Source organism: Lagenorhynchus albirostris, chromosome 8 (genome assembly GCF_949774975.1).
Source record: "Lagenorhynchus albirostris chromosome 8, mLagAlb1.1, whole genome shotgun sequence".
NCBI classification, from domain to species: Eukaryota; Metazoa; Chordata; class Mammalia; order Artiodactyla; family Delphinidae; genus Lagenorhynchus; species Lagenorhynchus albirostris.
In genome coordinates this window covers 55,722,513-55,736,357 of record NC_083102.1, presented here as the reverse complement: position 1 = coordinate 55,736,357, position 13,845 = coordinate 55,722,513, and the positions used below count along the sequence as shown (strand labels likewise).

At 39.8% G+C, this 13,845-nt stretch overlaps 2 protein-coding genes across 5 annotated transcripts in view; one reads left to right on the top strand and one right to left on the bottom strand.

Moving 5' to 3' along the window:
• Positions 1-115: 115 nt before the first annotated feature.
• Positions 116-9,439, bottom strand: RBM48 (RNA binding motif protein 48). 2 transcript variants are annotated; one of them, XM_060157034.1, is made up of 5 exons: positions 9,308-9,439; positions 8,581-8,771; positions 6,329-6,474; positions 4,437-4,990; positions 116-2,816 (listed from the first exon to the last, which is right to left on the bottom strand). In XM_060157034.1, the coding sequence occupies exons 1-5, from the start codon at positions 9,416-9,418 to the stop codon at positions 2,730-2,732; spliced, it is 1,089 nt and encodes a 362-aa protein (XP_060013017.1). In that variant the 5' UTR covers positions 9,419-9,439; the 3' UTR covers positions 116-2,729. The 2 variants fall into 2 exon arrangements, with proteins under 2 accessions (XP_060013017.1, XP_060013018.1); XM_060157035.1 differs by lacking the exon at positions 9,308-9,439 and having other exon boundaries at positions 6,329-6,469; positions 8,581-8,690.
• Positions 9,440-9,774: 335 nt separating this feature from the next.
• Positions 9,775-13,845, top strand: part of PEX1 (peroxisomal biogenesis factor 1) — a 73,560-nt gene continuing 69,489 nt past the window's right edge. For 2 of the 3 annotated variants that reach the window (XM_060157032.1, XM_060157033.1), the window contains exon 1: positions 9,778-9,906. In XM_060157032.1, the coding sequence (XP_060013015.1) occupies positions 9,778-9,906 (129 nt within the window). Of the gene's footprint in view, positions 9,907-13,845 lie in introns of all 3 variants that reach the window. The other variant, XM_060157031.1, reaches the window with a different exon arrangement.

Here is a 13,845-nt window from a genome sequence, read left to right as displayed (position 1 = left end):
CAAACAATGAGAATAAATTACGCTTTTAAAATTTTGGACACGTATAGTACTTTATAGTATTTTATTTGTGCTCATGAAGGATTTTCGAGTATGAATATGACAAAGGTTTTCTGAGCCAGAAGAGTCAGCCTGATAATTAATTTCACTAATTAACATTTCCTTTTTTTTTTTTTTTTTTTTGCGGTACGCAGGCCTCTCACTACTGTGGCCTCTCCCATTGCGGAGCGCAGGCTCAGCGGCCATGGCTCACGGGCCCAGCCGCTCCGCGGCATGTGGGATCTTCCCGGACCAGGGCACGAACCCGCGTCCCCTGCATCAGCAGGCGGACTCTTAACCACTGCGCCACCAGGGAAGCCAACATCTCCTTTCTTAATTCTTCCTTTGACCAACTGTGCTTTGCAAACATGATATAGGAAGAAACTTTATTCTCTGCAGTAATTTAGATGGTGATTTTGTGGATGAATTTGCATACTGTTAAGCTATCCTTAGCTATGTCAGCTCATCTAACTTGTCCCGTTGTCGTTTATTCTCACATTTTAATTTTGTCTGGGAACCTGATGGGTGAAAGAGTTCAGAATAATGGACTGGATTGGAGTAATTACTTAGGTTCAGATGGAACACCAATGGTTCTTCAGCTGCTCCCCAAGTGTTCATCTGTAAGCCAGTTATCTAGAGCCTTACTATTCAAAGTGTAGTCTGTGTACCAGCCGCAATGGTATCACCTAGGAACTTGTGAGAAATGCAGAATCTCAGACCCCACCTCAAACGAGCTGAATCAGAGGTTTTGTTTTTGTTTTAAGTGCTTGACACAAGAACGGTTTATTTTTTCTCTCATTGTGGTCAAATTTTGTGTATGCTGGCAGGGACAAGGAGGGCTGGCCTTCACACAGTCACAGATCAGGAATCCACTCAAGAATACAGAACCCACTTAGCAGCTCCTCCCTTTAGGGCTATCAGAGAAATTTTTTTTTTAATTGAAGTATAGTTGATTTACAATGTTGTGCTAATTTCTGCTGTATTGTGGTAAAATACACCTATCATAACATTTACCTTCTTAACCAATTTTATGTGTACAGTTCAGTAGTGTTAAGTACATTCATGCTATTGTGCAACCAATCTCAAGAACTCTTCTCATCTTGCACAACTGAAACTCTATACCCATTAAACAACTCCCAATTTCAGCCACCCACCAGCCTCTGCCACCACCATCAGAGTCTGCATTTTAGTAAGACAAAAGGTGGAGATTCACAGCACCTTAAAATCTGAGAAGCCTGATCCAGAGAGAAACTTGCTTTTTCCAACTCTATGCTGAGGTGACTAATGTATTTTTTAAACTGAGAGTGCAGCAAAAAGTATAGTTGACCCTTGAACAACACGGGTTCGAACTGTGAGGGTCCACTTGTATGTGGATTTCTTTTTCAATAAATACATACTACAGTACTGCATAATCCACGGTTGGTTGAATCTGAGGATACAAAACAGCAGATATGGAGGGCAGACTGTAAAGTTATATGTGGATTTTTGACTGTGCGGAGGGTCAGCAACCCTAACCCCGTGTTGTTCAAAGGTCAACTATATATCTAATTCATTACCTCACAAGGAGGTAGAGCCAGACAGACACCTTGCCTGCAGCTTCTTTTAATACCATCCACAACTAAGTGCCTTCCTAGCAAGTTTGAATCAGTAAGTCATAAATGAAGGTGGAACTTCCTAACCTTTATATTCAAATTCAATCCATTAGGCAAGAGGCCCTTAGGACAGGGAGAAAAACAGACACCATTTTGTATGGGCCTCCTTAGGTTATTGTTATCAGTAAAAAAAAAAAAAAAAAAAAAAGGAAACAGCCTGGACATACTTGGATTTCCAATTATGTGATACACTGCCAGGAAAAAAAAAATGTGGATGTGCTAAAAGTAGTGGTAATAAAAGTCTAGCATTTACAAATACTGATTTGTTTCTGCCATAGATGAAGTAAATTACTCTTTGAAGTTAACTAAAGCATATAAGCTTCTAATTTTAGCTTTGTTCTAATAGTTTAACTTTTTTGCTTTATAGAATTGTCTTGATTTTGAAGCCCTGGCATTCCAACACATCCTGACTTCTAGTTTTTGAATGTGAATTACTCAAAATTATTAAATTCAGAAACAGATCCTGGTTGCCTATATTTATATTATAAAGTTTCTATATTTGCTTCAATTAATTTACATATAGTGATTGCAGTGTGAGAGGTAGTAAGAATGATTTCTGTAATATTAAGTATGGATCAAAATAACATCTATGATAAGTAATGATAAATTAATTAATTTGTTAAGTTAACCAACAACCTTAGATTTGGGGGCACATATTGTGAATCAGCCATTCACAACCCTCTTTTCTCTTGCTTCCTCAACCACAGAAGTTGGAAACCCAAACATTCAACATTCTAGACTCCTCTATAAGGAACAGCCACGGGCCCAGTTCTAGCCAATAAGATGTAACCAAAGTCACTGGGTGGAACTTCTGGAAAAGTTTTAGTTTTTTTAAGGGACATAATTGGCTGGCATGTATTTTGTCCATGATAAACTAGTTTTAAAAGATGAAACTATATGAGACAAGTAGGTTGAATGAAATTACAAAGAGGAGTGCATTAAAAAAAAATACCAGCAGTAAAATCTCTTTAAGAATTAAAATGACAGCCTAAAAATAAAAAATAAATAGGCCTTTAAAAATATTAGTTTACTGCAGACAATTTATATTCTTCTTCTTTGTTTTAAAGGATGATTTCCACGCACACCTTCCAGCTTGTCCTCTGGAGGCTTCGGCACAGATGAAATTACCTAGGTTAAAAAAAGAGAACCACCAACACTATAATTTTTATAGTACAAGAGTAATAAACCATTAGAATAGGTAGGATATACATCCAGTAGTTTAATCTTTGCCATCACATTTAAGGCAGTTAGCCCAAGTTCAAGGTGCAGCCTACGATCTAGGCACAGAGCAAAGTTTTCTGTCCAAACATTGATGGGAGTAAAATTTCTAAAGCCATTTAACAAGAAAGAAATTTTGAGGGGAGAAAAGTAAACATATGCTCTACTTTAACATTCCTTTATAGATCTGTTATTTTATGTTGAAGTCACTTGTAATTTTATAAATACAGATAGATACCCTGGTTATGCATAACTTGAAACACTTATAATATTTGATATATTTAGAGACATTGAGGCTCCAGTGGGGATGGGGGATGAAAAATTTAAAGAAATAAGCAGAAAATGCTAGAATCCTCAATTTCTTAGGGAAAAATGAAATCAAATACATCAGAACAACGTAGACAGTATAAGTTAAAGCACAGTAAGACAGTCTTCACTTAAAATGGAAAATTATTAGAAACTGTAGTAAACTGTATTTAGTGTTTCTCCTTTTTGTTGTTCTACTATTTCTATATCTAGGATTTGGACCTAACTCTTTTTTTCTGGAAAATACAGTCAGGTCTAAGATAGCTATGTATCTGTATCTATGTCTCAGTTTAGTTGTATCTGAAGGAAGGGTGCCAGTACAAGCAAAAAAATGTTTAAAGAGGCTTAAGCATAAAAACTGTGTCCATGGATTTTTATTATTATAAAACAATTCCTCATCCTCAACTGGATAATTTTGAGGTTAAAAAAGGGTACATAAAGAATCTACCTTAGCCTCTCTTAATTACATTGTAAAATATATGTACAACTATGTGAAAAGCACTTTCTGAACCTGAGTTCAAGTATAAGAGAATGGTCTTTCTCCAGCAGATTATGATTTCTGAAAGGCTTGCCCCACGATAAGGTATTTTTCAAACGCTAACTCAAATGTTAACTTTCTTTTATTTGTGCTTAGAAAATGGAAAATGGTTATGTAAATAACATTAAAACACTGCTACCTAAGTAGAACAATCTAGCTCTAAACTATTTAAGAAATTTAAAATTAAAATTCAGACCTTAAGGGCTAATCTTTAGAAATCTCACCTTCCTTTATGGCTATCTGTATCAAAGAAGCAAAATAAGCATTTGAATTTTATGTAATTTTGAACTTGAGAAATAAATTGTAATAATTTTCCCTCAATGCAGTAGTTCTCTATGTTGGCTCATATTAGAACTATCCGGAGAGCTTTTAAAAAAAGGAGGGCCTGGGCTCCATTCTCATAGATTGATCTAACTGGCTAAAACTACTGCTTTTATATTTTCTACTTAGAGTGATATAAAATATGTTTAAAGCAAGGATTAAAGATATCAAAGCAAATACGTATCTGTGAGTCAAATTCAGTTATTGTACTTCAATAGAGAATTGTAGGAAACACATCTAAAAAGTAAAAATGAAAAAAACAAGAATGATAATACTGTAGTTCCCAGAAATAAGTCTCCATTCAGTTGTTAGTCCTGTAACCAAATCGTCTCTTAAAACGTTTTTTTTTTTTTAAATGATCTTACCTCTTTAAGTTTACTCCGAATTAAATTCGCTGTTGTATTCAACGAGTCATCATGCATGTCTACTTTAGGAATGTCTGGTAACTGAGGGCCAATCATAACCTCATTACTACTTGTGCTTGCTTCAAGAAGAGTTCCATGTTTACAATCATCTTCTCTTCTTCTTTTCCGCTCCTGCAGTTGTGTTGTCCTAGGCATAAATCTGTCAACTGCCTCTGAAGGAGTAATAGCCTTCTGTGTGCCAGGGAAGGCCAATGAATTTTTCAAAGTTTTCATCTGCATTTTCTGCAGAGAGTCATAGTGGTTACAATGCTCCAGTGTTTCATCATGGTTTCTACCATCCTGAGAGGAGTTTGAAGCTCTGTCCACATGTTCTCCTGATGAACATGTACATTTGGGGGAGAAACAGCACAAAGGCAACTCACAGGAATAAGGAAGACAAAGATCTGAGTTCCCAGTAGATGTGTTCAAAGAGGCTGCAGGAAATCCAGAGGTCTTCGAATAGAAGTCCTGTCTAAAATCTTTTGTATCTTTATGCTTCTTTGTCATGTAATGATCTTTATATTAGAATTTAAAAGGTGAGAGAAAGGGAAACAGAAATGGTTCATTTATTGTTTTCATCATTCAGAAACATGTACTTTTAAAAAGAAACGTCACTTTAAGATGTTAATGAACACTACCCTAAAAAATTTACTTCTTGAGTAGGGAATACATTCACATGGTTTAAAAGCTAAAAAGGATATCTGTCCAGTATGTCTTACCTTTCTTCCTCCCACTCACCCCTCTTTTTCTCCTGTAATACCCATTTCTCTGAACCTTTCTGCTTTCCAGTTAACTCTAAATCTTGCAGTTTTTCCATGTCATTACATAGAAAACTTTATGGCTTCAAAGTATTTTACTGTATGAATGTATCATGCTGCTTAGTTTGTATTTGTAGCTTTTAAAGGAGACAATACGCTGGGTCCGTATTTTATCATTTCTTTGGTCACACATACAGGTTTTCCTGAAGCTAGTTATTCACACAGGTTAAAGTTCAGCATCTACAACTGACCAGAGACTCCCAACAGCTCTCGCCAAAATTTTAGGTAAGTTTTACACTTTATTTCTCTCTTCACACTGCCACATGCCCCTTACTCAATCAGCCATAAACTCATCATATTTGATAGCTGTATGGACACTGTCTTTGTCTTTTAACCAAAGGGTGGAAATTTGGTAATTTGAGCCTCTGGAACTATTCAGATTTCAGACCACACACATTATCTTAGTCCAATTCTGACTGCTCTAGTTCTACAGTCCATGTGCCAGATCCTATGACTCCATTCGGTGCACTGGGAATTTGTGTCTAGGGCAACTTGGATGGGCATATTGGGCATTTGGCCAGCTGGTGTTCATCAAAAGTGGAACTTATCCACTTTTTGCAGTTGTAACTGGCCTGCACATCAGAGGTGTTTCTCACTGCCTTTTGGTCAAAGCCTTAATTCCTCAGCATGGACACAGGTTTTTCAGGCTTTACTTCCTGTCTCCTTTTCGCTTATCTCTCACTGAAGCTGTGTTGTGGTTATCATGTACTACTCACTGTTCCTTAAAATGCATGATGCTCATTTATTCCTCTGGCCCATCTTTCCGTCTCTTCCTCTCCCCTTCCAAGTAATGTCTACTTACCCTTCAGAACTCAGCCACCTCTCTCATCCTTAGGAAGCCTTCCATGAAACAACACCTCTCCCTTCCCAGCCCAGATTACACAGCACTCTGTAAAGAACCCTGTAGTCTACAGATATTGAAAATTGTGATCCTTTACTTGTCTGTTTTCTCACTAGACTGGGAACTCCATGATGATAAACGTAGCAAAATATCTGACACGTAGGAGGTGTTGTTTAGTAATAGGCTTTCCATACCTTTATTTTTAGTAGTTCTTGCTACATAAGCATTCCTCTCTTGTAATTTTTTTCTGGTTTCTTCAACTGTCTCAAATTCTGGAGCATAGCACACATGAAGCAATCCACCAAAGAAACTTTGTTCATCCATTTTTCTCTTCGCTATTCTAAACAGAAATACATATCATGGTTTACTAATCTAGATTTACTTAGCATGAAAGCTTAACTAGTATACAATACACTGATCTAAAGAGCAAAGTCCAGCTTTTGCTGTGTATATATATTCTATAGCTTGGGAATTAAGATGCTCTACTTGTGGATGGTACTGACCCTACTGATCCACTGCATACTCTCTTAGAGCCTTTCCTCCCCTCTCCCAAGAGTCTTAATAGGTTTTAACTAAGTCATCCATACAAGCGAGATTCCCTTTAACCAATATAGGGTCCAGCTTGTTGGTCTGAGGTACACAATCTGTGGTCATGAAATAGAGATTTTTCTCTGTGTTAAGTTAAATGGCGCTTGAGAGTTAGCTCATACCTAATTTAGCCTTTTCAGCACAATGTTTTCCTATAATGGAATTCATATGCAAGAAATTAGTTAAAAATATTGTTATTGTAAACCTTCAATAATGGAGGAAATATTGAATATGTAACAAATAGTGAGAAAATAAGAGGATGGTATTCATTCAACAAATACTTATTAAACATCTATGACGGGCTTCCCTGGTGGCGCAGTGGTTGAGAATCTGCCTGCCAATGCAGGGGACAAGGGTTTGAGCCCTGGTCTGGGAGGATCCCACATGCCGCGGAGCAACTGGGCCCGTGAGCCACAACTACTGAGGCTGCGCGTCTGGAGCCTGTGCTCCGCAACAAGAGAGGCCTCGACAGTGAGACGCCCGCGCACCACGATGAAGAGTGGCCCCCGCTTGCCACAACTAGAGAAAGCCCTCGCACAGAAACGAAGACCCAACACAGCAAAAATAAATTAATAAATTAATAAACTCCTACCCCCAACATCTTAAAAACAAAACAAAACATCTATGACTGGCCAGGAATTACTACAATAATTAAGTACTTCTATGCCCAGGGAAAATGATAAGAAATATTCATTGAGATTTTACCACGTACCAGGCAGTGTCCTAAGTGCTTAAATGCTTCACTTGAATTAACACTTTACAACAATCTTATGATGAAACTAAGGCCTGGGGAGATTTATAACTTGGCCATGCCCACATTGGTTTGTGGAGCTAGGATTCAAATCCAGATGTCACACTGCATGTTCTACTGTCCTAGGTGGTGTGGGAGATGTAAAAACTCCTTAGAATGAATGCACAATGAGAAAATATGCTTCCCTCATCATAAGGAGCTGGCAAGTTGGTTAGAGCAGTGAGACTATACATAAGAGCAACTGGACAACACTACATGACCCTGTGTACCCAAGTGTTATTTGTAGCACAGAAAAGAAAATAAGAATTTTAATAGCCACAGAAGGATGGGTCTTGGAGTGTATTAGTGACAAGAATAGGAATCAACATAAAAAGAGATAAGGCATTTCACATTTCAGCCTTATTGGAGCAGAGAGTTTATGTTATATATAGAAGGATAGAAAAAATGGGGTCAATTCATATAGGTGCATAACAATAAGAAACTCAACAGCTAATCTTTTTTTAAGAGTTTTTTGATGTGAACCATTTTAAAAGTCTTTATTGACTTTGTTACAATATTGCTTCTGTTTTATGTTTTGGTTTTTTGGCTGCGAGGCATGTGGGATCTTAGCTCCCTGACCAGGGATCGAACCCGCACCACCTGCACTGGAAGGCGAAGTCTTAATCGCTGGACAGCCAGGGAAGTCCCTCAACGGCTAATGTTTATTGCATTCTGAACAGAAGGCATTTGCTAATCCCTTTACGTGAATTATCTCATTTCATCCTCACGCAACTTCAATAAGTAGATCCTTTTACCATATGGATTTTACAGAATACGAAAACAGGTTTAATGGGGTTGAATAACTTGTCCAAGGTCACAATGTAAGCAGTGGAACCTGAAAACTTACTCCAAACCCAATCTTTAATCTACCACACTACACGACAGAAAATTGTTAAGTATGGGAATGATCTATGGACAGAGTTTTGGTAAAGCTAACACTTAAGAAAACTGGAGAAAAATAATAAACGGCCATGTTAGGTTATTGGGTAATTCAGGAATGAATGAGAGAGGACAAAATGATACCAATGGGAATAGAGAAAATGAGACACTGCTTAACTTGCATATTACCTTGCACTTTGTAAATTAAGAAATTTAATAAGGTAAACTTCTGTAAAGTCTTCTGCTGGGTATTCGTCCAGAGCATTATACTGTTCAACTGCACCATACAGAGCAAATCGCTCAACTAATTCCTTCATCGCTCCCACTGCAGGAACTCCTTGTATTAATAAGTACCGAGATTCCAAATTGACTGTATATACCTAAAAGAAATGCAGACACATTAAATGTATTTCACAAATAAGCCTAAGACAAATCTGCTCCTATTAAAAAAAAATTGAAAACAAGAACTATTCTGTTCAGAGAGTCTGCAAAAAATAAAGAATCAAAAATTTGCCCCTCTCTCTGCATAAAGAATTCACCCTACGTGTGAAGGCCTCTAGCTAAAGCACCTAATAGACTACCTTCAATCGACACGTTTTACAGAAGTTGGCTCGGTAGATACGACAGGAAAGAGTTAACATAGTCATTGAGCCTTACCGTGTGACAAGGACTAGTGTAAACGCGGATGATACAATGACTAAAACACAGCCCTGTTTTCACGGAGCTGAGGTTCTAACAGTTGGCTAAAGAGGTCGCAAGAATATCTGGTACCTGAGTACCAGCGTTCCTCACACTCATCTCCAGTGAATGGATGTGACTGCAGCCTTTCAAGATTTTATTTACGTAGGCTAGGCATGTGAAGCTAGAGCTTACATAAAGCTACTGAGGACATTGAATGAAACCAAAATCACTTTACCTTGACAGCGCGAGGCCGTCGCCCCTCCCGATACTTGGCCCGCGAGTCGCACACAGCCTTTTGGACGTGGTGGTCGAATACGCCCCCAAGCTCCCCGCCACTCGACGCCATCTTGCCGGTTTGGGCCCTCGCAGAGACGACAACATCCGCCTCCTTGCCCTCTTGTGTATCCAATAAGAGAAAGGGCTGGGCCAAGGCGTGCCGAGATTGGCTGAAGAATCGATAGCGTCAGCCATCGTTTCCTGTGAGCGAGAATTCGGTGAACGAGGTGCCGCCCCCCTGCGGCGCGGCGGAGAGGCCCGGAGAGCCGGAGCAGGCTCGCACGCCCCTCCCGCTACAGACGCTCGGCAGGGCTATGGGCGGGACTAGGGGCGGGGCCGATCGATCTTCTCCGGCTTCGACGTCCTCGGCCTGCCGGATTAGCCCGGGTCGACTAGGGTGAGTGGCCGCGGGAACAGCGCTTGCGGATGATGTGGGGCGGCGGTCGCCTGGCGGGTGCTGGGGGTGACGGGGCGGTCGTGACCGTAGCCTTCACCAACGCTCGCGACTGCTTCCTCCATTTGCCGCGGCGCCTCGTGGCCCAGCTGCATCTGCTGCAGGTAACGCGCCTGACCCGGACGGGATTCCCGGCCCCGAGTCGAGGCACCTGGTGGGCCGTCTGCGGTCGGCCGGGGCCCAGGTCTGTTAGGGACGCAGCGGCCGCTCAGGCCTCTCGCGGCGGCGGGAGGCGGGCTGCTTTTCCCGGGCCGCCGACCGGTTCAGAGGCCAGACTGTGGGCCGGTCTGGGCGGTCTTTGCAACCATACCACGTCTAGTGCAGCCCCGAGCCTTTGAGTTAACTTGCCGCATTCCAGGTCTTTTACTCGGTGAAACTGGGCTTTCAAACATCCTGATACTCTGCCACTGCGTTCAGCTATTCCTCACTCCAGGTTGGAAAAGCTTTTGAGAAGTCGGGTTTGTCTTTTTGGGTTTTGTTTTGTTTCATTTTTAAAGAGTGTTTTTCCTACCAATGATTTCCAGGTGCCTGCACGGCTGTGGCCCGGGCCTCCAGAAGGAGGGGCAGCCTTGGTTTGTGGAGCCCCTGTAGGTTAACAGAGACTGAGCCCTGTGTCCCACGAGCGGGATAGGTTAATAAGATGAAGGTTCTTCCAGCGTCTCCGTTACTCGGAACACCTGTGAGGTGTGCTGGGAATGTGCAGTGAGATTATGCATATTTGGACGTATGTAGTTAGGATTACTTGAACCTCTGCTTTCAGTTGCCGTCTGAACATTGTGATTGTGGTAGTTCATAGCTCTAACCACATCCCTACTTTCATTATTTTAACATAGAGGCACCTGGCCTACGAGTTTGAGTGTGCTTCTGGGGGCAAAAGGATAGAATATTCGAAATCTTTGAAAATCCTGGATGCCTAGTACCCCACTACTGGCTAATCCTTGCAGGAAATATTTAAGAGTTTGCAATAATTTCAAATATCCCACCTTTCCATTTTAATAACTACTTTTCTAGATTATATTTGCCCTGTCTTTCAAAGCACGTTAATTTCAACAGATCCTGCTATTATTTGTTTTACCATAAAGTAGGTAGTCTCTTGGCCTTAATGAGCTCCCTTCATGGCAGGAGATGAGTTAGTTATGTCACCAGATCCCAGGTAGATCCTGCCTGCCCTGTGCTCTCAGTCAGCTTTGATGGAAATTGCCCACAGTGCCTTCAAATCTCCACCTAATGAGTTTATAGGAAACACTCCCCACCTAATGAGTTTATAGGATTGCTTCCTTACAGTAGCTCTAAAATGTGGATGCTGTGTTGCATTCATCACTATTTAAGAATTTAGTGGTCTTGATCTATTTTTAAAATTTTTAGCCTTCAATAAGTATTCATAGGCATTAATTCGTAGATATATTTTTGAAACTTAAATCCCTTTAGCCTTGGAAGAAACTGTTGTTTCGGTCCAGCCTATATCAGCAGAATAGGCCAACTTTTCTCCCCAATTAGAAAAGTAATACATGTTTTATAGGAAATTTGGAAAGCATGGAAAATTATAAACAAGAAAATAAAGTTACCCATAATCCCCAAACCTAAAGATAACTAATGTTAACAGTTTGAATCAAACGTTCTAGTTTTGTTTCTAATCTCTATTTTTAACAGAAATGGAGTCCTACACACACCCTTATATGTAGTTTTGTATCCTGATATTTTCCCTTAGAGTTATTATAAGTGTTTTATTTTGTTAAAAGGTAATTGTCACTTTTAGTGGCTAATTAGTACTCTGTCATAAGTTTGACATAATTTAATTGTTCACTGTGATGGAATGTTTATATTGTATTCCATTTTTAAACATTAAAAGTGATACTGTAATTATATTTTAATAAAAGTTAAAAATAACATATCTTTGTTGTATAATATATAATAAAACATTGTTTTATTTTCTGGTTATTTAGGATAGGCTCCCAGAAGTATTGAGTTAGAGGGCATAGATAATTGTTAAAGTAGAAAGTCATGAGTCGGGAGTTAATAGGTTGAATTATTTTACTTCAGCTGAAGCATTGAATACATAATACAGATAATACTGTAATGGGTAAAGAGTCAGAGTGATGATTTTCTGGCCTGTGTCAGGTTTACCTTTTTTTCTTTCAGTTTTGAGATATAATTGGCATACAGCCCTGTGTAAGTTTAAAGTGTACAGCATAATGATTTGACTTACATGCATCATGAAATGATGAGCACAATGTTTAGTGAACATCCATCATCTCATATAGATAAAAAATTATAGAAGTAGAAAAAAATGTTTTCCTTGTGATGAGAACTCAGTGTTTACTCTCAACAAGTTTCATATATATTAATACAACAGTGTTAATTGTATTTATCATGTTGCAAAAGGCTTTAAAAATACCGATGTTCTGGTTCTTCCTCAGTCCTACTGAATCAGAGCCTTGGGGAGTGGGCTTCAGGCATCTGTAGTTTTAGAAATATCTTAAGGCTACTTGGATGCACAAAAAGTTGAGACCCGTTGTTCTAGAATCACAGAATGTTGATGGTGAAAGAGACCTTAGGTATCTAGGTCATTTCTGTACTTTCACGCATGAGGAAGCTGGCCAGTCCATTTCCATGCACTTAATTTGCCCTCGTCTGTAACTCACCTGCATCATCAACACTCGCCTCCTCGCTGTTTCTTCCATAACCCAGCTTCTTCCCACTTCTGTGCTCTTACTCAAGCTATTCTTCCCTAAAGCATTTTTCCTCATTCCACGCTTTTAAAAACAGCATAATTCTACCTCCTCCACGTAGTTTCAGATTCTCTGTTGCCCACATTTGTCTCCTTTTCAAAACTTCACTGCAGTGTTTTTGTGACACAGCTCACTTGTTATATTCTGTTCTGTGTTTTAAGTATTGTCTTCTTTTGTTTATCCAAGTCCTGTTTCAGGACTGGGTACCCAGAGGATCCTTTAACTCAGGATTTCTTAACCTTGGCACTATTGACATTTTAGGCTGGGAGATTTCCTGTTGTGGGGGACTGTCCTGGGTATTGTAGGATATTTAGCAGCATCTTTGGCCTCTACCCACTAGATGTCAGCAACACCCCTCCTCCTGGTCGTGACCAAAAATATCTGGAGACATTGTCAAATGTCTCCTGGGGGAGAAAATCACCCTCAGTTGAGAATCACTACTGTAACTCAGTTACTTTGTCTGCATTACTGAAACAGGGGAAAGGATTCATATCCACACTGAGAGCAACCAAATGAACCTAAATCACCCTCCAGAAATAGCCATTTTGTCATTTCCTTTGTGTTACCCAGGCCTCGGACCTGGCCGATCCTAAGGCACTACAACCTATGGTTTCACCCAGCAATTCCCTTCAAGTGATATGGATACCATGGGTTTAGGCAAAAGCAGGTCAGTCATTTGTTGATTAGATTGAACTCCTGGAAAAGGGGCTCCTTTTTCTCTAGGCTGTCCTTTTCTTCTCTCTACCTGAGGGCCCAGGGGCTCTGTGGTCCAAGTGAATGATTTTTGACGTAAAAATGAACTCACAACATTAGTCTGCAAAGTTTATATCTGAACATATATTATGACTTCATGGGGCTGATTACTACCTTTTGACCAAATGAATAATTGAAGTATTTTTCATATTTAATGAAGTTGATTTTTCCCTTTTCCAGGGAGTTGGTGGGTTCTCCTTTTTGATATTTCAGGGCATATTTCATATTTCCTTATTTAACATCTGTGGTTTTAAAAGTTTCTTCGTATGAAATAGGGCAGCTGATCTGCATTATATGTCAATGACTGATGAAACCTCGTAGAAAGTTTTTGGGGGATTGGTCACTTTGACTCTTATAATCTCAGCTCACATAGTTACAGCTGACCTAGTAACTCTGGACTTTCACTGCAAATCTGAGTCTCTTTCTACTGTATCACATTGTTCTCAGTGGAAAGATTTTGTCAGCCAGAGTGGTGGAACTGTCCTGTAAAGAATTGTAAGAAGGACTTCCCTGGTGGCGCAGTGGTTAAGAATCCGCCTGCCAATGCAGGGACATGGGTTC

What these genes read in the sequence shown, in the direction of transcription:
- RBM48 (XM_060157034.1), bottom strand. Translation starts at nt 9,418, where the DNA reads ATGGCGTCGAGTGGCGGGGAGCTTGGGGGCGTATTCGACCACCACGTC. An exon ending in AAGAACTACTAAAAATAAAG is followed by an intron (nt 4,991 to 6,328) that starts GTATGGAAAGCC and finishes TCTAATATAAAG; the next exon opens with ATCATTACATGACAAAGAAG. An exon ending in TTCGGAGTAAACTTAAAGAG is followed by an intron (nt 2,817 to 4,436) that starts GTAAGATCATTT and finishes TTTTTAACCTAG; the next exon opens with GTAATTTCATCTGTGCCGAA.